The sequence below is a fragment of the Ovis aries genome, chromosome 13 (genome assembly GCF_016772045.2).
Source record: "Ovis aries strain OAR_USU_Benz2616 breed Rambouillet chromosome 13, ARS-UI_Ramb_v3.0, whole genome shotgun sequence".
NCBI lineage: Eukaryota > Metazoa > Chordata > Mammalia > Artiodactyla > Bovidae > Ovis > Ovis aries.
In genome coordinates, this window is record NC_056066.1 from 82,071,022 (window position 1) to 82,096,069 (window position 25,048).

A 25,048-nucleotide genomic window follows, 5' to 3' on the forward strand; every position below is an offset into this window, starting at 1 on the left:
GGGATGGAAATGCATGCCGTGAGGGAGTGCATGAATCAAAGCGCCAAGGGCAGAATTCACTGAAAGCGGTGAGGGGAGGCCGGGTGCAGGCAGGGGTGCGTTCGTGGAAAACCGCATTTGGAGGCTTCAGCTCACGGAGGGACAGTTAAAGTTGGAATGAGCAGCTCCATCTGTGGTGCGGCTTTATTTTGTTTAATTTTCAAACTGTCCTTGGAGACGGGGGTTGGTTTTTGAATCCTATTTATCTTTACGTAAGTACACATATGGAAAATTTAAGTAACTGCAAAAATATGAGCATATAGATGCTGTGTGCTGTTTCTGATTTTCCTTTTTATTATTGGTTAGCATGCCCCTCTCCCCTCTTTAGCAACTCCTGAACCTTAAAGGCGTGTCCTTTTCCATACTTTCCTCTGTACTCACGTCATGCTATGTAGAAATCTGTACAGACACCCAGAAGATTACATACACTGTTAGATACCTACACAAGATGTGAGTCTCTGGGGGTCCTTGTTGGTTTTATAGAATCACGATCATTTTACACATTTAAAAAACTGCACGCTGGTTTTCTCACTCATCAATAAATACTTCATGGGAATAGTTCAAAGTCGTGTAGCATATGTCTGACTCGGGTTGGCAAACCACGGCTGATGAGCAAAATCTAGTCTGTGCCTGTTTTCATGAGTACGGTTTTATTAGAACACGGCCGCCCACCTCCATTTTTATATTGTCACGGCTGCTTCCGCATGGAAACAAAGGAGGGGGTTCTTAGCCACCGCAGAGACTGGATAACCGGCAGAGCCAAAGGCCGTTAATATCTGGCCTTGACAGAGAAGTTGGTCAACCTTGGTTTCTTTCATTCTTTTTAATGGAATGCATTTTATTGGCAATACGATCAGGTCCATTTCACAGAGGGAAATGGAGGCTCCATGGCTCACAGTCAGCACGTGAAGTGCCAGGACGGGACCAGGAAGCCCAGGATGTGTGTCGGTGGAACTAAAGGGCAGGAGGATGTGTGGAGGCTCCGGTAGGAGAGAGAGGGTGTCTAGGGCCAAGTGTGAGTGTGGCTGTGGTCTGGGTGGGGGTGAGAGGTGAGGGAGCAGGAGAGGGGGCCCTGGGGTTGTGGTTCCCACCTTCCGTGGGAAGCAGAGTCACCGAGAAGGCTCACCAAGCCCCCGGAGGGTGGGCTCCTCCTGCAGGTTCCTGAGGGTCTGGGTGACGCGCTGGGATCAGGGTGTCTAACAAGTTCTCAAGTGATGCTGACGCTGGCCAGGGGCCACACTTCGAGAGCAGTGACTCTACAGTGACTGAGAATTTGGCCCCTTGGTCCCTGGAAGAAATGACGGGGGAGCTAGAGAGCGCACAGTGTGTGGCCGCGGGCTTTGATGCCCGTTATTCCCACAGAAACCCACAGGCAGGCCCACATCAGTGATCATTCAGTGAGCACCCGTGATGCTGAGAACACAGGGGCCAGTACAGGCATGATTGCCTGCCCGTCTTCACGTGCTTCCCAGCAGGATGTGTTCATGGGGGTTCATTGTTTCCGAAAGCAAGAGCATGTGGTTACACTCTTGCTGGAGAAAGCTGCCTCCTTTTAAGACCTCATTCCTCTGCTCACAGGGGAGTGCACCTGTCCAACAGGTGGAGGAAAGATGCGTGTGAGAACGTCTCTGCGGACCTGTGTACACCTTGAGGACGACTTACCCCTTCTCATCAACCTGCAGTGATTACAGGACTTGCCCCACAATGATTACAAAACTTGTTCAACAGCATCTGCACCTCCGTTCCAGAGGGTTTGGTTACCAGCACTTAGCATAGCAATTAGCATTTTAAGCGGTTTGTATTGATTAAATGAAGGTGCTTTATCAAGCACAGAGAATCCCAAAGAATGCAACAAATGTAGTTATCTCAATGAATTACTCCCAGCACAGAGCCGTACACAATTTATTTGCTAGCACTTTACAAGGGTGTTTGATATACCTTAGAAATATAGATTTATCAAACTGGGTAGATAGATCGCATGCTACACAAATACGAGCTTGATTTTTATGTCTTAAGAAATAGTCTGAGACTGTTGTTCTCTTTTAAAAGAGACATTTGATCTGGATTTTGTAGGAATAAACTTACCGATTTAAAGATTCTGTTCAAAACATGTTTACTGTTCATGAGGTGTTTGGAGTACTTCTCTCCGGTTAGAAATCTTAAATTATGTTTAAGCTTTGTTGGGAGCTCTTCTCTATTCTCCTTTCAATTTCTCCTTGGTTTCATTTTCTAGTGTCATCTGGAGAGGATCAAGGGGGTTAGGGCTGGGGAGGAAAGGACCTATAAAATGAGTGTGTGAAGTGGGAAGATATTTCTTCCCTACAGGCTTGTTCTTGCAAGAGGCGGGGGGACTTAAACATCACTCGGTGCTTTATTCATAGTTGCAACATTCTTTAAACTAATGCACGGAATGGTATGCAGTGGAGGGTGGGAGCTATGATTTCTCTTGAGACTTCAAAAGCAGGCTTAAAAGATTTGATTCGTACGTGATAGAAAATGCAAATGATTCAAAAGGATGCACCGTGTGTAACCAGCCTCTTTCCCATGCTTAAACTGAACTGAATGCCTCTTAGGTCCCCAATTTAGTTTCTTGGAAGTGAACACTTACCAGCTTCATTTGCATCCTTCCAGAATATTGTATCACTTAATAGATACAAATGTATCTATTTATTAATAAGTTCATTCATTTTACAAGCACCACACCCTCTTAGGAAGCAGGAGTACAGCAGAGAATAAGAAAGAGTCCTTGTCTTCAAAGAGCTTGCTCCTTATTATGGGGTGATGCGGAGAAGGCAATGGCACCCCACTCCGGTACTCCTGCCTGGAAAATCCCATGGATGGAGGAGCCTGGTAGGCTGCAGTCCATGGGGTCATTAAGAGTTGGACACTACTGAGCGACTTTGCTTTCACTTTTCACTTTCATGCATTGGAGAAGGAAATGGCAACCCACTCCAGTGTTCTTGCCTGGAGAATCCCAGGGCCGGGGGGAGCCTGGTGGGCTGCTGTCTCTGGGGTCGCACAGACTCGGACACAACTGAAGCAACTTAGCAGCAGCAGCAGCAGCGTGGGGTGATGAGATGACCATCAATAGATAATAAATGAAACTGTATCAAGAGTTGGTGAATACCCTGGAGATGGCAGTGTAAAGGGGGAGAGAAGAAGGGGGTTTGTTGCTCTGATGAAGCAAGACTCTAGCAGAGAGAGGAGGGAAAGAGAAGTGGAAATTTCCAAGGGCCAGTTGTTCTGGGCAGAGGGGACCATACTCGTAGAGGTGCCGAGACAGCTCTGTTCTTTGCTTGTTCAAGTCCAAAGCCATGACTTTGAAACATGAATGAGAAGAGGGCTGTGAGGTGTTCAGAAATAAGTAGGTGCCATGTCCTAAAGGACCTTGCAGTCGTGGCCCAGACTTTGGCTTCTGTGTGGGGTCAGTTGGGAAATCACAGGAGGGTTCTGAGTAATGGTCCAGTAAGCTGTCTTTACTATTGAAGGGGGCACTCTGGCAGCTGTTTGGGAAAGACTGGGGATGAGTGAGGCGAGCGTACAAGGAAGAAGCAACCTAGGGACTGGTTCCATCATCGAGGCGTCCAGGAGAGCTCGAAGGATGTGGATCGGATGGTGGGGGGTGGGGAGCAGGTGGGAAGTGGTTGCTGGGTATGCTCTGAAGAACAGGGTTTGCTGATGGCTGGACTCTCGAGTAGGATAGGGAGTAAGCAAGGTACTCCCGAGGGTTTCTCTTCTTTAAACAGAGCCCTGGGTCAAATGGAAGAAGCATTTACCCCAAAGGGGAAGAGCTGCAGAGAGCGGAGCCTGGGAAGTGATGCTTTGGGTTTGTGTGTGTTCAGTGAGAGACGAGCTCTCTTGGGTCCCTGGTGGCTCAGATGGTAAAGCACCTACCTGCCATGCAGGAGACCTAGGTTCCATCGCTGGGTCAGAGCCTGCTGGACATCTGGTGGAGGTGGGGAGCAGGCTGAGAAATACAGGACTCTGAGGTTTCAGGGAGAGATCGGAGTTACAGACACACGTTTGAGAATCATCGGAGTGGATTGATGGTATTTAAACTGGCCCCAGTGATGAGTTCTCCCCACAGACATGCATACATAAGGGATTGCAGCCCTTTGAGTTTAGAATTGTTTCACATCTTCAGAAAGATCTACCTTTTGCTTTTTAATGGCTAACCTATTAGTCGGTTGCATACATATACAGTATGTGAAGATAAGACTGCTTTGTTTAAAAGCAAAAGCAAAATTACAAACTCATCTACTTTTCTGAGGTTAGTCACATTTTAAAGTAATTTTTTAGTCAGTCTAAAATTCAACTTGACATGTAAATTAAAATTAAAATTTTAAAATATTAAAAATACTGGTCATTGGAATAATAAAAATTATAGTTAGCAGGGAAAAATATTATAAAAGGAGATTTGGTCACAATTTAGTTCCTCCATCTTATCTGGTAAATTAAAAATGGTTAGGAAAATGAACAAGTATAGTGCCGCCAAAGTGCGGTACTATCGTGCAGAGGTTGAAATGACAGCAGAGAAGACGGCAGTATTTGGGAACATCAGGGGACATTTACGATGTATGGGGTGGAAAAAGAGGACCGTGTAACACTGCGTACATTACCCTGTGTTCAGTCTTTTGTTCATGCCCGACTCTTTTCGACCCCTGGACTGTGGCCCGCCAGGCTCCTCTGTCCATGAGATTTCCCAGGCAAGAACACTGGAGTGGGTTGCCATTCCCTTCTCCAGGGGATCTTCCCGACCCCAGAGATCAAACCCAGACTTCATGCATTGCAGGCAGATTCCTCACTGTCTGAGCCACCAGGGAAGCCCCATTAATGTCTAAAGGAGTTTGAATGACCAGCCTGGAACCATTATGAGCGGCAGATCCAGACTGCAGCCCCAGTTTCCTGGCTCTGAGTTGGGCTCTTAACACAGTGGAGAACTTTTTCGCCAGGTTGACTGATCCAAAGTGGATGAATAACATAGAACATGCATGCATGCCTGCATACTCAGTCCTGTCCGGCTCTTAGTAAGACCCCATGGACTGAAGCCCACCATGCTCTCCTGTCCTTGGGATTTTCCTGGCAAGAATGCTGGAGTCGGTGGTCATTTCCTCCCCCAGGGGGTCTTCCTGACCCAGGGATCAGACCCGAATCTCCTGCATGTCCGTCATTTATCACTGAGCCTCAAGGGACGCACTGACATGGGACACTGGTTCTCAAAGTGTGGTCCCTGGGCCAGGACCAACTGAATTATCTGGAAGCGTGGGAAAAAATGCAAATCCCCCTTTTACAGTGAGGATGGGAGCCAGGAATCTGCATTCTAAGGAACCCTCCAGGTGATTCTTGTTAAAGTTGGAGAACTCAGGATGGCTAACCCAGGGACCAGAAAGCATGGGTAGAGTCTATTCCCAAATGTGATTTCCACAGGAGGCAAGTAGGCAGGAGGTGACGGCATGGTTCAGGAGGCCTGGTGGAGACTGACCGTGAGTTGCGGGGCAGTGTTGCTGGTGCAGCTGGGTTTGGGTGGGATGAGAGACAGACGCTGAGATGCAGGTTTCTTTTAGAGCCTCGTTTTACCTTTTCTCTCTTGGACTGAGTCGTTCAACTGATTCAACTTTGCCCACATGTTGTGCTTAAAATACCCAGAGAAAGTAAGTTCTTTATATATACGTCCCTAAACTGAGGCTACTACCAGAATCAGAGGAGCTTTGGAAGCCTCTCAAGCCGAGCAGACACTCGGCGTCGATGTAGCTGTGACTCACAGCACAGCCTTATTGTCAACATCATGTCCCTGGGCAGCGACTTCAAGGCACAGTTGAGAGAGTGGAAATCACGGGTGGTTTGTGCACGCAGGGTGGCCGCTGGCAGAGGCCCCACGGAGTTAACTGGAAGGCACAGCCCGATGGGACTTTAAGAGGCTGATGAGGAGGGGGTTGGGGCTTGAAGTTGTGTTTTGTGGTGACTTGTGCGGCTTCTGCGCGGCTCCAGGACAACGCCGCAGACGCAGCATGTGAGCGTCCTTGCGATGGCTCATGGCGGCAGTTACCTCCTGTTGTCCTGCTCAGTTCTGCAGAACCCAGCGCTTCATTGTAAAAACAGACGGAGTCCAGGGAAGGACGACCTGGTGATGTGTGTCGTGTTGTGGCTAAGTCTTACCCACTGCCCTGCCCCCTGGTCTCAGGCTCATAAAAGGGGCCCGCGGGCAACAGGGAAGTGTGTGCCAGGCCAAGGGATGGGGTGGGACCCAAATGGTGGCTGGCACACAGTGGTCCTTAGAGGGCTTTCTCTTCCAAGAGGGTGGCTACGATTTGCCTATTATTAGGAGAAAAAGGGAGAAGGCAATGGCACCCCACTCCAGTACTCTTGCCTGGAAAACCCCATGGACAGAGGAGCCTGGTGGGCTACAGTCCGTGGAGTCGCTAAGAGCTAGACATGACTGAGCGACTTCATTTTCACTCTTCACTTTCATGCACTGGAGAAGGAAATGGCAACCCACTCCAGGGTTCTTGCCTGGAGAATCCCAGGGACGGGGGAGCCTGGTGGGCTATCGTCTATGGGGTCGCACAGGGCTGGACACGACTGAAGCGACTCAGCAGCAGCAGCAGCAGGAGCAAAAGGGCCTTGACAGTGAGCACTTTCCTCAGTGTGAGTTTTGGGAGGTTTCTTAAAAGAATCTGGGTTGTTGACTGTGATAGCAATGGGGGACCACATTTTGGCCCATTGTTCCTCAAATTTAAATGTTACTTCCACTGTGACTGTTTGGCTGGTGGTGCTGGTGGTGGTTGTTCAGCCTCTGAATCGAATCTGACTCTTTATAACCGCATGGTCTGTAGCCCACCAGACGCCCCTGTCCGTGGCATTTGCATGCAAGAAGATTGGAGTGTGTTGCCGTTTCCTTCTCCTGACCTAGGGATTGAACCCCCGACTCCTATATCGGCAGGTGGATTCTTTATCACTGAACCACCTGGGAAGTGGTTTGACCTTTGACCAGAAGTAGCCACCAACTACCTCATTACATCATGCTTTATAAAAAAGAAATAGTCCACATACTACTCTCTGATTTTATCAAGGACAGCTATATTGAGACGTAATTCACATACCATACGATCAGTTCAGTTCAGTTCAGTTGCTCAGTTGTGTCCGACTCTTTGCGACCCCATGACTCGCAGCACACCAGGCCTCCCTGTCCATCACCATCTCCTGGAGTTCACTCAGACTCACGTCCATCCAGTCCGTGATGCCATCCAGCCATCTCATCCTCGGTCATCCCCTTCTCTTCCTGCCCCCAATCCCTCCCAGCATCAGAGTCTTTTCCAATGAGTCAACTCTTCACATGAGGAGGCCAAAGTACTGGAGTTTCAGCTTCAGCATCATTCCTTCCAAAGAAATCCCAGGGCTGATCTCCTTCAGAATGGACTGGTTGGATCTCCTTGCAGTCCAAGGGATGCTCAAGAGTCTTCTCCAACACCACAGTTCAAAAGCATCAATTCTTCAGCGCTCAGCCTTCTTCACAGTCCAACTCTCACATCCATACATGACTACAGGAAAAACCATAGCCCTGACTAGACGGACCTTAGTTGGCAAAGTAATGTCTCTGCTTTTGAATATGCTATCTAGGTTGGTCATAACTTTTCTTCCAAGGAGTAAGCCTCTTTCAATTTCATGGCTGTAGTCACCATCTGCAGTGATTCTGGAGGCCCCCCCCCCAAAATAAAGTCTGACACTGTTTCCACTGTTTCCCATCTATTTCCCATGAAGTGATGGGACCGGATGCCATGATCTTCGTTTTCTGAATGTTAAGCTTTAGGCCAACTTTTTTACTCTCCTCTTTCACTTTCATCAAGAGGCTTTTCAGCTCCTCTTCACTTTCTGCCATAAGGGTGGTGTCATCTGCATACACCCATTTAAACCATACAATCCAGTGGCATTAATATAGTCATGGAGTTGTGAAAACATCAACACAGTCAACTCCTGAACACTTTTCGTCACCCAGGGAGAAGCCCGTCTCCTTGTCCATCGCCCACCAAGCCTCTGGCGGCCACCGGCACTCTCTCTCTGCGTTCGCCTGTCCTGGGTGTTGCATATAAATAGGGTCATGTGCGATGTGGTCTTTCGCAAGTGACTTCTGTCACTGAGCATCATGTGTTCAGCGTCTCCACGTTGTGGAGCGTGCTGGTGGCTCAGCGGTAAAGAAGCCACCTGCCGATGCAGGAGTGCGGGAGACACAGGTTCCATCCCTGGGTCGGGAAGATCCCCTGGAGGAGGAAATGGCAACCCACTCCAGTAGTCTTGCCTGGAGAATCCTGTGGACAGGGGAGCCTGGAAGGCTACAGTCCATGGGGTCGCAAAGAGTCGGACACGACTGAACCCGACTGAACCCGACTGAGCATGCGTGCGGGTTGTGGCGGGTTTCAGGACTTCGTCACTTAAAAGAATCATGTATTTGGCAGGTCATGGTAGCAGCAGCTCAGTTATGGGACGCGGGGTCTAGCTCCCTGGCCGAGGATCTAACCTGGCTCCGTGCATTGGGAGCAGAGTCTTAGCCGCTGGACCGCCGGGGAGCCCCCAGCACGTCATCCCTTTTTATGGCGGTCTGTTTCCCTTTTGTTTGCTTAGTTTATTGTCGTCTCTTTAGGAAGGGATGTTCCATGGGAAGGGAGACTGGGAGGTTTAGACACGAGGGGGGACGTGCCCCGTGTCTCACCGCTCATCCGGAGCACAGCTGGGATGGGAACCCAGGTCTCCTACCCTGTGATCCATCCCCTGCCGCCCCCAGCGGCACAGAGCTGCACGTGTCCTTGAACCAGCTCCATCCACCGATTGATTATCTCAGGCCACTGCGCAGCATCAGAGCTCACTCGGGCTGGGCGGGTAAGAGACCTCCAGGCCTCCTGTTGTCCAGGGGAAAGTCTGGGTGGTGAAGCTGTCTGTCACTCACAAAGCTGTGTCTTTCTCCCCTGGCGGGATCGAGAGCCGACACTCTAGTAGGATGGATAAACATGCCGGGCTGGACACCCTGCTTCTGCTCGTCACGTGAACGGCTAAGTATAGAGTGACACAGTCTCGTCACCACGCTCTCCACAGCCCCGAGAACCACGTTACCGTGACCCGGACCTAGAGCTGCAGCAGGGATTCAGTCCAGAGCTGCTTTGCTGGGCTGATCTGAGACTTGCTCCCTGCTCCCTGGGCAGGGCTGGGTTCTCTGGCCCATTGATCCCTCCATCCTGTGTGTGTTCAGTCTCTGGGGGTCCCAGTCTGGTGTTGAGGAGACAGAGATGGAAGATGCAGGCTCGTGTTCTTGGAGTGCGTGCATGGGCTGCAAGAGGAGGCGGGCTGCCATCACATAAGAGCGAGATGACCGCAGTGAGGACAGTGCTGGGCACGCTCAGCCGGGTCTGGCTCTGCGACCCCGTGGACCATAGCCCGCCAGCCTCCTCTGTTCAGGGATTTCTCAGGCAAGAATGCTGGAGGGGGCTGCCATTTTCTCCTCCAGGGGTCTTCCTCACGCAGGGATCGAACCTGCAACTCTTGTGTCTCCTGCGTCTCCCGAGTTGGCAGGCAGATTCTTTACCAGTTGAGCCACCGTCTGGTAAGAGTGCCTGGTGTCATTCGTGGAGGAAGAGTGGTCAGGAGGTGGTTCCTGAGCCGCCTTCTGAAGGGCAGACAGCTGTTAGCCAGGTGAGGAGTCTGGGGAGTCCTCAGGCCTAGGAGTCAGCATTTGCTCTAGTGGTGAGTGGGGTGTGGGCACCTGGGTGGGTGTAAATGGCGACTCGGCGTGTGGCTTGGGCCCGGCCATTGTGCAGAGGGGTGCAGAGGGGTGGCGAGCTGAAGTCAGAGGGTGGGTTTCCTGTGGCAGTGAGGCAGGGTGAGGGGGCGCCTTCTGACTGGGGCATCACCGCGGGACTTCCCAAGTCTTTTCACGCTTCGAGAATGCAGACATTTTTGCAGTGTTAGCTAAGAAGACTTTTCTTTGCACTTTTCTCCAAAGACAGTTAAAATGCCCCTTTCATAAAATTAGATGTTCCTTCAAAGGTCTGAGGAAGGAAAAGACCAGGCTTTGTTGATATTCTCTTGACACGTGACATTCATGGCATTTTATTTCTGTTCCTAAGTAAGCGTTCTAAAAATAGAATCAGACCATGCTGGGCTGCAGAAGTATATTCACAGCAAAGTAGTGAGTAATTTGAAGTGATGGCTGCTTCCCAAATATTTTCTTTGTATTAAAAATACTACTGTCTTAACTATAATCCCTTTCTATTAAGAAAAGCAAATAATTGGTGCCTTGCATATTCAGTTCTTTTCCTCTCTTTATTTTCTTTTACTCCATGTTCATGAGGTTGAACGTCACCACATGTTGCTGCTAAATAGTTTTTTTTGTTTGTTTGGTTGGTTTTTATTTTTGCTGTTAAGCTTTGAGACTTTCATTTCTGTAGAAGCAGGAAAACAGCCCCAGAACTTTTCTACTAGCCTTTGTTTTCAACTTTTTACCTTTTTGCTTTAATAGGACATGTTTAGGGGAAATGCCCCCACGAAATCTAATGCTGTGTAATTACTTGGACACATTTAAGTAATTGTGCTACTGTGGTAAAGAGACGATTCAGTCCATCACATGTAAAATACAAGACATGTAAATTAAAATAGTCTTTGGAAAGATGGTTACAATCTTTTCTTAAGTCAGTCTCACTGGGCTTCCCTTTGGTAAAGAATCTGCCTGCAGTGCAGGAGACCTGGGTTTGATTCCTGGGTTGGGAAGATCCCCTGGAGAAGGAAATGGCAACCTACTCCAGAATTCCTGCCTAGAGAATCCCATGGACAGAAGAGCCTGCCAGGCTGCTGTCCATGGGGGTAGAGCCGGACACAACAGCGAGTAAACCCCCACATCAACTCCAGCGAGTTTTGGATTCCAGGGTGTGGAGTCTCGTATTATTTTGGCTTTATTGAGTGAATGTACAGATATTATGCCTGAGACTACTATGCTGATGAGATGTATAGAGTGGGGAGTTTTAAAAAAATCTTTGGTGGCATTGCAGTTTATACTCATCATCATGATACCTCCTTTTCCCTGTGCCTGGCTTGTCTAGGCAAGTGCTAAGCAGGCGTCACCTCACTGAACCCAAATGGATAAATATTTAATACCAGCTTTTCTCAGATGAGCAATTAAGGTGGCATTCCACTGGATAGAATGGTCTGCGACTCACTTTTCCTTAATGGTACAGTATGTCAGTGTTTCCTTTTCAGTTGACGTAACTCTGCCGTCCTCTGATTTGCAGTTGCCAAGTACTCCGGCGTGTCTGCAGTTGGCCAGGCCCCTAGACATGGAGGCTTACGTTGACCCTGGTTTTCCATGAGTGCAGACTGTCTCCTAATGCCCATCCTTGTCTAAGTCCATCTATTTCTGGACACGTTTTTATAAGACTGGGGTGGGTCATTTGATATGCAAGCAGCTCCGGGACATCAAAGAGCCACTTCTGTGTTATGGCAGTGAAAGTATGTCATATTTGCGTCCGGATCAGGGCTCGGGGCGGGGGCGCTGGACAGCTGCCTCAGACCGCGCCCCACCCTCTCTTCTTCCTGCGCCGTCCCTGTATGCCTCTAGTCACTCCCTGCTCGTCCTGCTAAGCTGTTTTCTCTCAGAATCATCCTCCAGTGTGGTTGGACAGACGACCTACTCCTCCCCGAGGACGTGGAGCCTCACATTGTATCTTTTAGGATGGGTCCTCTTAGGTACTTGGAGCCAAAAGCCACCGCTTCCTCTTCCCCCTCAGTATCTGGAAGGATCGGGCGCTTGTGGGAGCAGCAGAGGCTTCCTTCTGCCGGTGACGGTGTGAGTGCTCAGTTTTGTCCGGCTCTGCTGCCCCCCATGCACTGTGGCCCGCTGGGCGCCTCTGTCAGTGGGATTCTTCAGGCAAGGATACTGGAGCGGGTTGCCATTTCCTGACCCAGAGATGGAACCTGCGTTTCCTGCATCTCCGGGATTGGCTGGCGGATTCTTGACCACTAGCGCCACCTGGGAAGTCCCATGCTAGTGCTAAAACCCGGCTCATATCAGCTCAGACTGAGAAGTAATGGGCTGGTATAAGTGAGAGGTCTTGGCCTAGCCTCTGGGTTCAGGTGGGAACCAAGGCCTCAGTGGAGCTTGTCAGCACTCTCCCTGGCCTTCTTCCTCAGAGTAGTGTCCACTGACGGCCTTGTTCTTTCTTACTATGCCAGGACAGACCCAGGCCCATCTCCTGCCCCCCCATCAACCCCCATGAGGAAGCTGCTACATTCAACTCCGGAAGTACCTCCTGGGTACTTACCACCTCAGGACATACTCTAGACCCTGGGATTCAGCAATGACTGAAGCAGGCAAAACATCCTTAACTTAGCTCTCCTGATTCTGTGTTCCACAAAAGTTCTAATAAATGTCCCCAGGGATTGTGTCTTACTGGCCTGACTCGGGTCCCTGGGCCACCCCAGAATCCGTAGTGGGGCCCACCCACCGAGACCACGTGGGTTGAGCTGAGTCGCGGGAAGTTCCCGCCGAGAAAATCGATATGCTGCTGCCAATGTGTGAAGAACAGGCGCTGCCAAGTCAGCAAAGCGACAGCCGTGCTCCCCGACGGGCCAGCCCACCGGCTCCAGATGGCCGACGCCGCGGCCCTCGATCTCCCCGGGTGGGGCTCCGTGGGTGGAGGGCTCCGTGGGTGGAGGGCTCCGTGGGTGGAGGGCTCCCCGGGTGGATCTCCCTGAGGGGATCTCTCCGGATTGGGGCTCCCCGGGTGGATCTCCCAAGCGGGGTCTCCCCAGGTGGATCTCCCCGGGCGGGACTCCCCAGGTGGATCTCTCTGGGTGGGGCTCCCCCGGGTGGATCTCCCCTGGTGCATCTCCTCGGCGGGGGCTCCCCAGGTCGGCCCTGGCAGCCCCTGGTTGCTGACTTGCGCTGTTCCTTCGTCGCAGCTCCAGGTGAAGATGAGCGAGCGGGCCGCCTCGCTGAGCACTATGGTGCCTCTGCCTCGCAGCGCCTACTGGCAGCACATCAGCCGGCAGCACAGCACCGGGCAGCTGTACCGCCTGCAAGGTGAGCGGGGCGGGGCGGGGCGGGGTGCCGCTGCGGGGGCGTGGCTCCGGGGTCTCGGGATGGGGAGTGATGGGGGCGGGGCGGGGCGTGGTGGGGCGGGGCGGGGCGTGGTGGGGGCGGGGCGCCGCGGGGCGGGGCGCCCTCCCCACGCTGCATCCCTACCGCAGGTTAGTCCCCTTCCCCCCAGAGCCCCGGGCTTCTGAGGCAGGGGCCACGGGCTCCATCCCTAGTCAGGGCCCTGAGACCCCGCCTGTCATGTGGGGAGGACAAAATTGAAACATCCTCAGGGCAGTCTGGACAGAGGAAATGTCTCATGAAGGAGACACTCATTTTACAATTATTTTAACTAACCTAACTCCCTTTCAAAACGAGTAGGCGTTCCTCAGAAATGACTGAAGACTAAAAGGCTTACCAGGGCCCTGACGGTGCAGTAACATTTTTTAAAATCTAAGTTTAGAGCAGATGTTTTAGATGCTGTTAGCGTATGGTCTCTGTGCTCCTTGGGTTTATGTAGCTACCTCTGACAATGTCTGCATCTGTTTGCAACAAAGAAAACAACTCTGTTTTCCAGCATATAGACACAACTTCTTCAACCATAACAACAAAAAATGCAAATCTACCTGCATGCAGAAAGCCCATATTGTGGTTGGAAAACCATGAATAGCTGAAAGAGTCTGGAAGCATCACCAAGGACTAGTGACCCACTAATTCCAGTAAAACAGTGGTGATAATGTTACCTCTAGACATGGAGCAGAACAACACAAAAATCACCACAAAGGAGGAAAATCACTTTTGAGAAGTTTGTGTTATTTTGTGTCAAATGTAGTAAGTCACAAACCAAATAGCTCATCAGAATCAGACTTGGGTTTATTCAATAAGCCTTTATATTTCAGTTCAGTCGCTCAGTCATGTCTGACTCTTTTCGACCCCATGAATCAGAGCACGCCAGGCCTCCCTGTCCATCACCAACTCCCAGAGTTTACTCAAACTCCTGTTCATGGAGTCGGTGATGCCATCCAGCCATCTCATCCTCTGTCGTCCCCTTCTCCTCCTGCCCCCAATCCCTGCCGGCATCAGAGTCTTTTCCAATGAGTCAACTCTTTGCATGAGATGGCCAGAGTACTGGAATTTCAGCTTTAGCATCATTCCTTCCAAAGAAATGCCAGGGCTGATCTCCTTCAGAACGGACTGGTTGGATCTCCTTGTAGTCCAAGGGACTCTCAAGAGTCTTCTCCAACACCACAGTTCAAAAGCATCAATTCTTTGGCTCTCAGCTTTCTTCACAGTCTAACTCTCACATCCATACATGACCACTGGAAAACCATAGCCTTGACTAGACGGACCTTTGTTGGCAAAGTAATGTCTCTGCTTTTGTATATGCCATCTAGGTTAGTCATAATTTTCCTTCCAAGGAGTAAGCGTCTTTTAATTTCATGGCTGCAGTCACCTTCTGCAGTGATTTTGGAGCCCAAAAAATAAAGTCTGACACTGTTTCCACTGTTTCCCCATCTATTTCCCATGGAGTGATGGGACTGGATGCCATGATCTCCGTTTTCTTAATGTTGAGCTTTAGGCCAACTTTTTCACTCTCCTCTTTCACTTTCATTAAGAGGCTTTTAGTTCCTCTTCACTTTCTGCCATAAGGGTGGTATCATCTGCATATCTGAGGTTATTGATATTTCTCCCAGCAATCTTGATTCCAGCTTGTGCTTCTTCCAGTCCAGCATTTCTCATGATGTACTCTGCATAAAAGTTAAATAAGCAGGGTGACAATATACAGTCTTGACGTACTCCTTTTCCTATTGGGAACCAGTCTGTTGTTCCATGTCCAGTTCTAACTGTTGCTTCCTGACCTGCATACAGATTTCTCAAGAGGCAGGTCAGGTGGTCTGGGATTCCCATCTCTTGAAGAATTTTCCACAGTTTATTGTGATCCACGTAGTCAAAGGCTTTGGCATAGTCAATAAAGCAGAAATAGATGTTTTTCTGGAACTCTCTTGCTTTTTCAGTGATCCAGCAGATGTTGGCAATTTGATCTCTTGTTCCTCTGCCTTTTCTAAAACCAGCTTGAACATCTGGAAGTTCACGGTTCATGTACTGCTGAAGCCTGGCTTGGAGTATTTTGAGCATTACTTTACTAGCGTGTTAGACAAGTGCAATTGTGCGATAGTTTGAGCATTCTTTGGCATTGCCTTTCTTTGGGATTGGAATGAAAACTGACCTTTTCCAGTCCTGTGGCCACTGCTGAGTTCTCCAAATTTGCTGGCATATTGAGTGGAGCACTTTCACAGCATCATCTTTCAGGATTTGAAATAGCTCAACTGGAATTCCATCACCTCCACTAGCTTTGTTCGTGGTGATGCTTTCTAAGGCCCACTTGTCTTCACATTCTAGGCTGTCTGGCTCTAGGTGAGTGATCACACCATCTGTGCTTATCTTGGTCATGAAGATCTTTTTTGTACAATTCTTCTGTGTATTCTTGCCACGTCTTCTTAATATCTTCTGCTCCTGTTAGGTCCATACCATTTCTGTCCTTTATCGAGCCCATCTTTGCATGAAATGTTCCCTTGGTTTGTGTTGTTTTTGTCAAATATAGAAAGTCACAAACCAAACAGTTCGTCAGAATCGGACTTGGGTTTATTCAATAAGCCTTTATCTTTCAGTTCAGTGTATATTTAGGTTTGTTATTTATTATTTGTATAACAACACGCAAAAGTAACAAGATTCAGGCAGACTTTGGATATATGTTAGCTTCCCTGGTGGCTCAGAGGGTAGAGCATCTGCCTGCAGTGCAGGAGACCTGGGTACGGTCCCTGGGTCAGGAAGATCCCCTGAAGAAGGAAATGGCAACCCCTCCAATTTTCTTACCTGGAGAATCCCATGGACGGAAGAGCCGGGTGGGCTACAGTCCGCAGGTGGCAAACTGAGCGACTTCCCTTTCCCTTTTGGTTCCAGACCATCGCAATAAGGAGAGTATTGTGATAGAGCGAGTCACCATCACGATAAGGAGAATATTGTGATAAAGCGAGTCACCATCACGATAAAGAGAATATTGTGATAAAGCAAGTCACACGAATTTTTTTGGCTTCCCAGTGCTTATTAAAGTTATGTTTACACTAGCCTATGGTCTATTAAGTGTGCAGCAGCTTGTATGTCTAAAAAGATGTACATACTTTAATTCAAAAACACTTTATTGCTAAAAAATGCTAAGCATCATGTAAGCCTTTGGTGGGTCGTAATAGTAACATCAAACATAACCAATCACAGGTCATCAAAACAAGTAAAATAATAATGAACAAGCTGAAGATACTTCGAGAATTACCCCAAAATGTGACACAAAGACATGAAGTGAGCAGGGCTGTTGGAGAAATGGCACCAGCAGATTTACTCAGCATAGGATCGACACAAATCTGCTATTTAAAAATATATAGGGACTTCCCTGGCCATCCGTTGGTTAAGAACTGGCACTGCCTCCACTGTAGGGCCATGGGTTTGATCCCTGGTTGGGGAACTGGGATCCCTAATGCTGCATGATGCCCAAAAATAATCAAAATAAATTTTAAAAAGTTAACAGAATGCAATATCTGTAAAGCATAATGCAGTGAAGCAGAAAATGAGGCCTGCCTGCATCACTGTAAAATTAGGTCCAAGTTTATTGGTATAAATTTTACAAATGAGCACAGTAGTAGTACTTGCAAGACAGTAATTTAAAGCTAGTGATTGCTTCGTTTCTGATGAAATAAATTCCAGTGATAATAAGAAAAGAGAGCCATGGAATCCTGCAGGGATGATGGATTATTAGACTTTGTGACTGGTGATTTTATAGGCTTTAGAAGGTGACTGTGTTCTAGGATTGAAGATGATAATTTAAACTATGATTGTTGTTACATAGTATAACCTTCATTGAACCTAAGCTCCCAATAGAATTCTTACATTTTTCCTGTTTTGACTGCATGCTAATAACTCAGTGAAATATCCTTCCATCTTTTCATCTTTCCCAGCAACAGGGTCTTTTCTGTGCACGAAAATAGCATTATAGCTTCAGTGATTTTTTTCTTTATGTTTTGTATCAAGTATTTCATCAAATTATTTGTTTTCATGTACCTTTGCTACCTGTGTAGGAATTAATGTAAATGTGTTTTATTTTGATACTCAATTTGTAACCAGCGTTTCCGAGAAAGTACCCCATCAGCATGTTCTATGTAGGTTTGTGTTTTATCTTGGGATTGCTTTCTAGTCACCAGTATTCGTTGAGATACAGTGCTGATATGTGCTGTGTATGTGTTGAATAGCTTGGAAACTCAATTTACCACTAAAATAGATAGATTTTTTTTTTTGATCGATTTTTAAAAAATGTTCAGACTACATAAAATTATCTCACGTCTCAGGGGTGGTCATTCACACGACGAATAACTGGGAAACGCTCATCTGTCCCGCCTATGAGGCTCCCGGTGGCTCAGCGGTAGAGGCCGAGACACGGTTCCCCCCTGGGTTGGGAAGGTGCCCTGGAGGAGGAATGGCCACCCAGTCGATGGCGCCCCGCTCGAGGATTCTTGATGAGAAGCCCGTGGACGGAGGAGCCTGGCGGGCTCTAGTCCCTGCGGTCTTAGAGAGACAGGACTGAGCAACTGAGCGCGCGCGCATCCCACCCGCCCCACCCGCCGTGATTCCTCCCTTCTGCACACCCCGGGGTCGCGGGCGGAGAAACTGGGGAGATGGGCAGCCTCGTGCCCTGTGTGTGCACGATGAGATCACACAGCGCCTCGTAGCTTGCTCTGCTGGTGTCCAGGAGTTGTAATTCCTCTGGCCAACTCACCTACCCTCGCGTATTTCGGATTGAGTTTTGTCTGGCAGATCCAGCGGCTAGCCTGGAAATCACACAGACCTTTATGAGGGAGTTTATCCAAGGGGTTTGAGAAAGTTTTTCCTCTCCAAATTCGGTGCTCGCGCGCCACCTCCTGGTCACGTTTGGACTTACCGCTGTGTTATTGCTGTCGGTGAGCAGAGGTCTGACGCGCCCCCCGCGCACCCTAAGATGTGTTCATCCATCTTCGCTGCTTCCTGCTTCCTATTTTCCAGTTTCAAAACTAAATTCTCTTCTCTGCTTAGGCATTTACAGAATTAACATGTGGGGTTCATCGTGAGAATTGGGAAAAAATACATGAAATAGAAGCACTCAGCGGTATGCTGAGCCCCGTGTTCACAGGCTGCTCCTAAGAATTCATTGTATAAAACCAGTCACCTTTTCCCAGTTGTCTGCTCTGTTGTCCTGACCCTGGTTGATATCACCCTGCTCCAGAAAAGTACTAGAGTCCAATAATTGGGGGCAAGATCAGTCTTTTGGTCTCTCAGTCGTGTCCGACTCTTTGACCCCATGGACTGCAGCACGCCAGGCCTCCCTGTCCATCACCAACTCCCGGAGCTTGCTCAAAGTCATGTCCATTGAGTCGGTGGTGCCATCCAACCATCTCATCCTCTGTCGTCCCCTTTCCTCCCACCTTCCATCTTTCCCAGCATCAGGGTCTTTTCCGGTGAGTCAGTTCTTCCCATCAGATGGTCAGAGTACTGGAGTTTCAGCTTCAGCATCGGTCCTTCCAATGAATACTCAGGACTGATTTCCTTTAGGATGGACTGGTTTGTGCTACATGTTAAATTCTTTAGGAGATTCAGAGAGCAAATCAATATTTCCAAGACTCTGAGATGTCCTGAGGTAAAAAATAAATCTGTTTAATCCTGGTTAAGCCAGGGCTCTGTAAATTTGAACATGCAGTCTTCTCTCTCCTTTTTTTTTAATATAAACTAACATTAATATACAACTAGCAAAGTGCCAGATTTGTTCCTTTCAAGGGAGACAGGACATGCTCACTGAATCTAAAAGCTCCTGCTTTTTGAGGACCTACTGTGTTCCTGTCTTTGCACTAGGAACTTAGCATGGAGGTGCTGGTTTAGTCATGTCTGATTCCTCTGCAACCATGTGAACTGTGGTCCGCCAGGCTCCTGTCCCTGGGATTTCCCAGGCAAGGGTACCGGAGTGGGTTGCCATCCCTTCTCCAGGGGATCTTCCTGACCAAGGAATTGAACCTGGGTCCCCTTTACTGCAGGCAGTCTTCTGTATTGCAGATGGTCCCCCGTATTGCAGGCAGACTCCTTCCGACTGAGCACTAGGAAAGCCAGAACATGATCTCATTTAGACTGCAGAGCAGCCGCCTGGGAGTATTCTATTCCCCTGTGCAGCTAAGACACAGAATTTGTAGTAATGTGTCCAGGATCGCGTGTGTCGTGGAGCTGAGGCTTTCGCCTCTCCATTCATTCACTGCTTGATAGATGTTAGTTGAGCGTCTGTTTTATGTTGAGCATTGTGCTGGGTGATGGAGCCACACGGGGGCTGCTACACAGGCTTGCTTCTGCCTCCTGCAGGTGATGGTCAGAAGGAGAGCCACAGTCAACAATTACACATATTTAATTTCAAATTCGGTCCGTGTCATATTGGAAAGAAAGTGTTTGTAGTGGAGAATGGTAAAGCAGAGTTGTTGCCAGTTTGGGGAAGAAGGTCACAAAGGGACTTCTTTAGAGGGGCTGCACCATTTACCCCAAGACCTGGAATCTGGAAAGAGGTAGAGCCTACCGGGAAAAGCGTTATCCACAGAGAAAGCAACTTCCGCAAAGGCCCTGGTGCGGGAAGGAGCTCGGATTTTCAAAGAACAGAAAGGAAGAGGTGTGGCTGGTGCATCAAGGCTTTCACGAGAGAGCCGGGTGTGTCCAGCTTCTTGGCAATGCTCTTCTTAAACTCCCTCACCTCCTTCTTTAAGTTAACATCTTAGGAATTTTGCCCTTAATCCTTAGGTGCTCCGTTTCTCAATATATTTAGAACCCTTCTGTAGAAATTGCCTCTGAAGAGAGCGTCCCTTGTTTCAAAGAAAAATGAGAAAACCATAGGCACTTATATCAGTGATCCAGCATGTGATTTTGGATATTCGTGGGAAGTCAAGGAGCCGCATCAGATGTCTGTGCCGCTCTGTGGGTGTCTCTCTGCCGCCTTTCCTGGCTCAGCTGGCAGCGGTTAGATTTGGCCAGAGACTCCACTTCAGTGAAGGCAGAACTGAGACCCTTGGAGGTCCGCACTCAGTGAGGTCACGTGGCCAGCGGGCGGATGGACTGACGTTAGAACTCCAGGGCTCTGACTGCTGGGTAGGGGTCTTTCTTTCATTGTATATGCTCGCCTTCGGGTGGAAATTCTGCCACTGCAGGTGTTTCCAAAGTGAATACCATGTGATGGAAATAACTCCTCCAGAGGGATGGTTCCAGGTTGTGCAATTTACGTTTTTTATCTTAAGGAGGATAGATTTTTTTTGAGCAACTGGTTGCTTTGGGGGGCTTAACCTTGGGTTTTCTTTCTTTTTAAAAATTTTCCTTTTATTGAAGCATAGTTGGTTTATAATGCTGTATTTATTTCTGCTGTGCAGCAAAGTGATCCAGTTATACATATATGTCTACATTCAGTCACACACACACACACACACACATATGTGTGCTAAGTCGCTTCAGTCGTCTCCAACTCTTTGCAACCCCATGGACTGCAGCCCACCAGGGCTCTGTCCATGGGATTCTCCAGGCAAGAATGCTGGAGTGGGTGCCATGCCCTCCTCCAGGGGGTCTTCCCGACCCAGGGATCCAGCCAGGTCTCCATGTCTCCTGCATTTGCAGGCAAGTTCCTTTAGCCCTGGCGCCTGTGCCTTCGTCTAACGCTCTTTTCCATCACGTGTCACAGTGTCGACTCTAGCCCCCGTGCGGTGCAGCAGGGCCTTGTCTGTCCCTCCTGGATAGAACAGTTGCCTCTGCTCGTCCCGAACTCCCATCCGTCCGTCCCCCAGCCCCTCCCCCTTGACAACCACCGTCTGTTCCCTATAATGTTCCCTCATCTAGTGAGAGAGAAGTAGATTAAGACCCGAGCAAATTAGAAAGACGACAGACAAACCGGGGTCTCACACTCGCATGTCTGTAGGGGCCACGGGGACAAGCCAGTGTGGCGTGGTGGGCTCCCTGGTGAAAATGGCAGGGAGAGCGCAGGCCGAGGGGACCGGCCTTCAGCCCGTGTGCAGTCACCCAATGTCGACAGGGAACTCCACCTGCTCTGTGCTCCGTGCAGGCCAGAGGACAGGGCTTGGCACAGAGAGGGCGCACAGGCCAGTGTCAGCTTGTGACCTCTGTGTGTGACCTTTGCACGCGTTTGTGTGTGTGTGTTGGAAGGAGAATTGAATTCATGTGCAAGAAGGCGTGACCTCTAGTGACTGGGATATTTTGGTATCCTGACTTCTCTAACAGTCACTGCTACATGTCCCAGGGACTGTATGACTACGTATGTAGTTTTCTTATGGTTCAGATTTGAGGCTTGGAAATGTCTCAATCCACGACTTCCCTGCTGGCTCAGAGGGCAAGGCGTCTGCCTCCAATGCGGGAGACCTGGGTTCGATCCCAGGGTCGGGAAGATCCCCTGGAGAAGGAAATGGCAACCCACTCCCGTACTCTTGCCTGGAGAATCCCGTGGACGGACGAGCCTGGTGGGCTGCAGTCCATGGGGTCGCAAAGAGTCAGACACGACTGAGCGACTTCACCTCACCTCACCTCACGATTTCTTACGGCAGAAAGGGCCGAGCCTGGGCCGCGCTGGAGCCCAGGGCTGCTGGCATAAGGAGCCGCCCGAGGGCCTGCCTGCTCCGCCCAGCTTGCTTTCGGAGCGCGCGCTGGTGGGGCGGGCGTGCTCCGCCGAGCCGGGGAGCCATTTCCCGGGGTTGTTAGCGTGGCTTGATCTACGGGTTTGGTTGCAGGAAGTCTGAACTGCAGTGTAGGTTTTCCTTTGCTCTCTTCTGAGGGCTCTTCCCCTGATCTGCGTCGTAAATTCCTTTGCGTGTGGTAACCCTTAGTCGCTGAATGTAACGAGCCCACTCCCTGGAAAAGACCCTGATGCTGGGAAAGATGGAAGGCAGGAGGAGAAGGGGGCGACAGGGGATGAGATGGCTGGAGGGCATCACTGATGCAATGGACTTGAACCTGAGCACATTCCGGAAGATAGGGAAGGACCGCGGGGCCGGGCAGGCACAGCTCACGGAGTCGCGGAGTCAGACTCAGCAGCTGGGCAGCAACCGCCCTTGGCCAGCAGACGGCGGTAGGACGCCTCTCGTGCTTCTCAAATCCGGCGCCCCGGCCGCAAGAAACGGCCAACCGGCCTCCTGGGCAGTCCCGCTGCCGACTGTGCCTGTTCACAACCTTTCATGGGAGCGTTCACGCCCATTCCTTACAGATTAACTGGTTGCTGTCGAGCTGCTGGCAGTGGAGTTAAGTAGGCGCTGCAAGGCCACGCAGCCTGCACTCTAAAATGTCTCATGTCTGGCCTTTATAAAGCTCGCCAGCCCCTGTCCTGTATCATGAAGGGGACTCACAGTGGCCTCGTGCGACTCTTCCTGGCCTGGCCCTCCTGACGTCTGCATTGTTCTTGGTCTGGAACTCACACCCGAAGTAATAAAGGCTGCCTGGCTTTTAAGAGGCCCTCCTTTACTGCAGGATCGCCTAGGAATGAACATAGTACTGTCTTATTTCTGGTCTGGTTTCCAAAGGGTGTCCTCGCCGAAAGATTCCCCAGTCTTTTGACTGGATCTCGTCTTCCCTAAATCTTTTGGCGGTAGGAGTTAGTTCGTAAAGTACTGAGGAGGCGGTTGCCCCTAGTTGCTCCTGGTTTGACGGCCTTGTTGCTTAGTCTCTAAGCTGTCTCCACCTCTTTGCGACCCCTTGGAATGTAACTTGCCAGGCTCCTCTGTCCCTGGGATTTCCCAGGCAAGATTACTGGACGGGGCTACCAGTTCCTTCTCCAGGGGATCTTTCCGACCCAGGGATGGGACCCGTGTCCCCTGAATTGGCAGGAGGGTTCTTTACTACTGAGCCACTTGGGAAGCCTGGTTTGCACATAGCCAGTGCAAAGGCCCGGAGAAGGCAATGGCACCCCACTCCAGCCTTCTTGCCTGGAAAATCCCATGGACAGAGGAACCTGGTAGGCTGCAGTCCATGGGGTCGTAAAGAGTCAGACACGACTGAGCGACTTCAGTTTGACTTTTCACTTTCATGCATTGGAGAAGGAAATGGCAACCCACTCCAGTGTTCTTGCCCTCAGAATCCCAGGGACGGGGAGCCTGGTGGGCTGCCGTCTGTGGGGTTGCACAGAGTCGGACACGACTGAAGCGACTTAGCAGCAGCAGCAGCCGTGCAAAGGCCACATGCAAGTGATGTATTAACCACGGTGTCTTTCAGGACTCTCCTTTGCATATCCTTGTGAATAGCCTCTGGGAGGGGGGGAAAACATTCTATATCCTATGTTATTTATTTCTGTTATACAGAAACTTGTGATGAGCTAACCTGGTTGTGGTTGCAACTGCTGATTTTAAAATCTCTCTTGGAAAAGGTGTCACCAGCCCTCTGAAGCTTCATCGAACAGAGACTTTTCCCACCTACCCATCTGAGCACTGACGGCCTGGCCACAAACCCACCCGGATGGGCGGAGGGCGCCCAGGAAGCCGTGCCGGAAAGCAGCTCCGTGTCCTGCCTACCTGTGTGGTCCTTGGGACACTCTGCAATACTCTTTTTCTTTTTTCCTGTCTTTGTTTTTTCCCCTTTCTTTCTTAAAGAAAAAAAAAAGTTAGCACACTTGAAACCTGCTCTATAGATACCAAGTTTGTGTTCCCTCTTTCACGGCTGTGGTTTTCTATTGTAGATACCGTGTCCCCTGCACCTCCCTGAATTTGCCCTTTTGCGGATTCTTGTGATTTATTTTCCTTCTGAGTGTTCCGATTGTGTGACAGTACTGACAATAAAATGGCTCTTAATTACTTGTTATGTGTTTTACCGTATTCCTCAGTTATTCGTGTTATCGTTCCGCTTAACTGTGGGCCTTCATGTTTTATTATATTCCCACTTAGTTAAATCAGTGCTTTGACTCAGTATGACCTATTACGTTAAGAAGTCACCCTCCCAAGCACCCTTTATATTATTTACCAGCGTTGCAATTTCTTACACCATCTCCCCTCTCCCTCCCTTTTAAGAAAGCTTTTGTTTTGTTCCATGTACCTTCCAAAACGTTTAAAAATAAAAGCCATTCTTCACCCATACGGTCTAGGGCTTCTGGCTATATGACTTTCTGCATCTCCAGTGTGTCTGAAGGTGTGTGGTATCTTCCTTGTGAACCCCGAGCATCGCATTTGATAGAATCCAACCGTGTATGTGTGCGTTCACTCATTCACTCAGCTGTCTGCTGAGCATCTGCTCGCCCCAGGCCCCTTGCGAGGCAAAGTCAGGAGACGAAGAGATAAAAGGCACAGCCTCTGTCACCAAGGACCTTACATGCGGAAGAGCATGACGAGGAAGTAAGGACATAATTCCAGTACCATGTGGCATCTGCTAAATGGGCCCCGGAAGTCATGTGCTTCTAAAGAGACGGCCACTCTGCTCCCTAGACTTTCCCACTGGGAAAACGCCAGATGGGCATTGAGTCTTGTGGGCTTCTGAGGTTAAAGTTGCTATAAAGCTGTGTAAGGGGTGGGGTCTGTCTTAGTCTCAACTCGATTCTCAGTAGCGTTGCCAGATAAAATATGGGATGAAATTAAATTTGAATTTCAGATACACAATAAATAATGTTTTTAGCATACATGTACTGCATGGGATGTGATTATACTTAAAAATGTCCGTTGTCTATCTTAGATTAAAACTTGACTGGGTGGTCTCTATTTTTCCTGACTGAATTTGGCAATCCTATTTCCCAGACCCTAGAACGTGGCTCATGCTTGAGAAATATACATTGAACCCAAGAAGAGGAATAAACCCTGATCCTTGGGATGGAACTCTTTCTACAATGGGAAGCAAAGTAACATTGATTTGCATATGTTCTCAGCGCCAGGCACGGGGCTC

The 25,048-nt window shown here is 49.4% G+C and overlaps 1 protein-coding gene across 1 annotated transcript in view; it reads left to right on the forward strand.

Annotated features, from left to right (window-relative positions):
* DOK5 (docking protein 5) overlaps positions 1–23,980 on the forward strand; it is a 147,823-nt gene extending 123,843 nt beyond the window's left edge. Inside the window, exons 7-8 of the mRNA XM_027977348.2 lie at positions 12,979–13,099; positions 23,550–23,980. Of these exons, the coding sequence (XP_027833149.1) occupies positions 12,979–13,099; positions 23,550–23,614 (186 nt within the window). The 3' untranslated portion in view covers positions 23,615–23,980. The remainder of the gene's footprint in view (positions 1–12,978; positions 13,100–23,549) is intronic.
* The last annotated feature ends 1,068 nt before the right edge of the window (positions 23,981–25,048 follow it).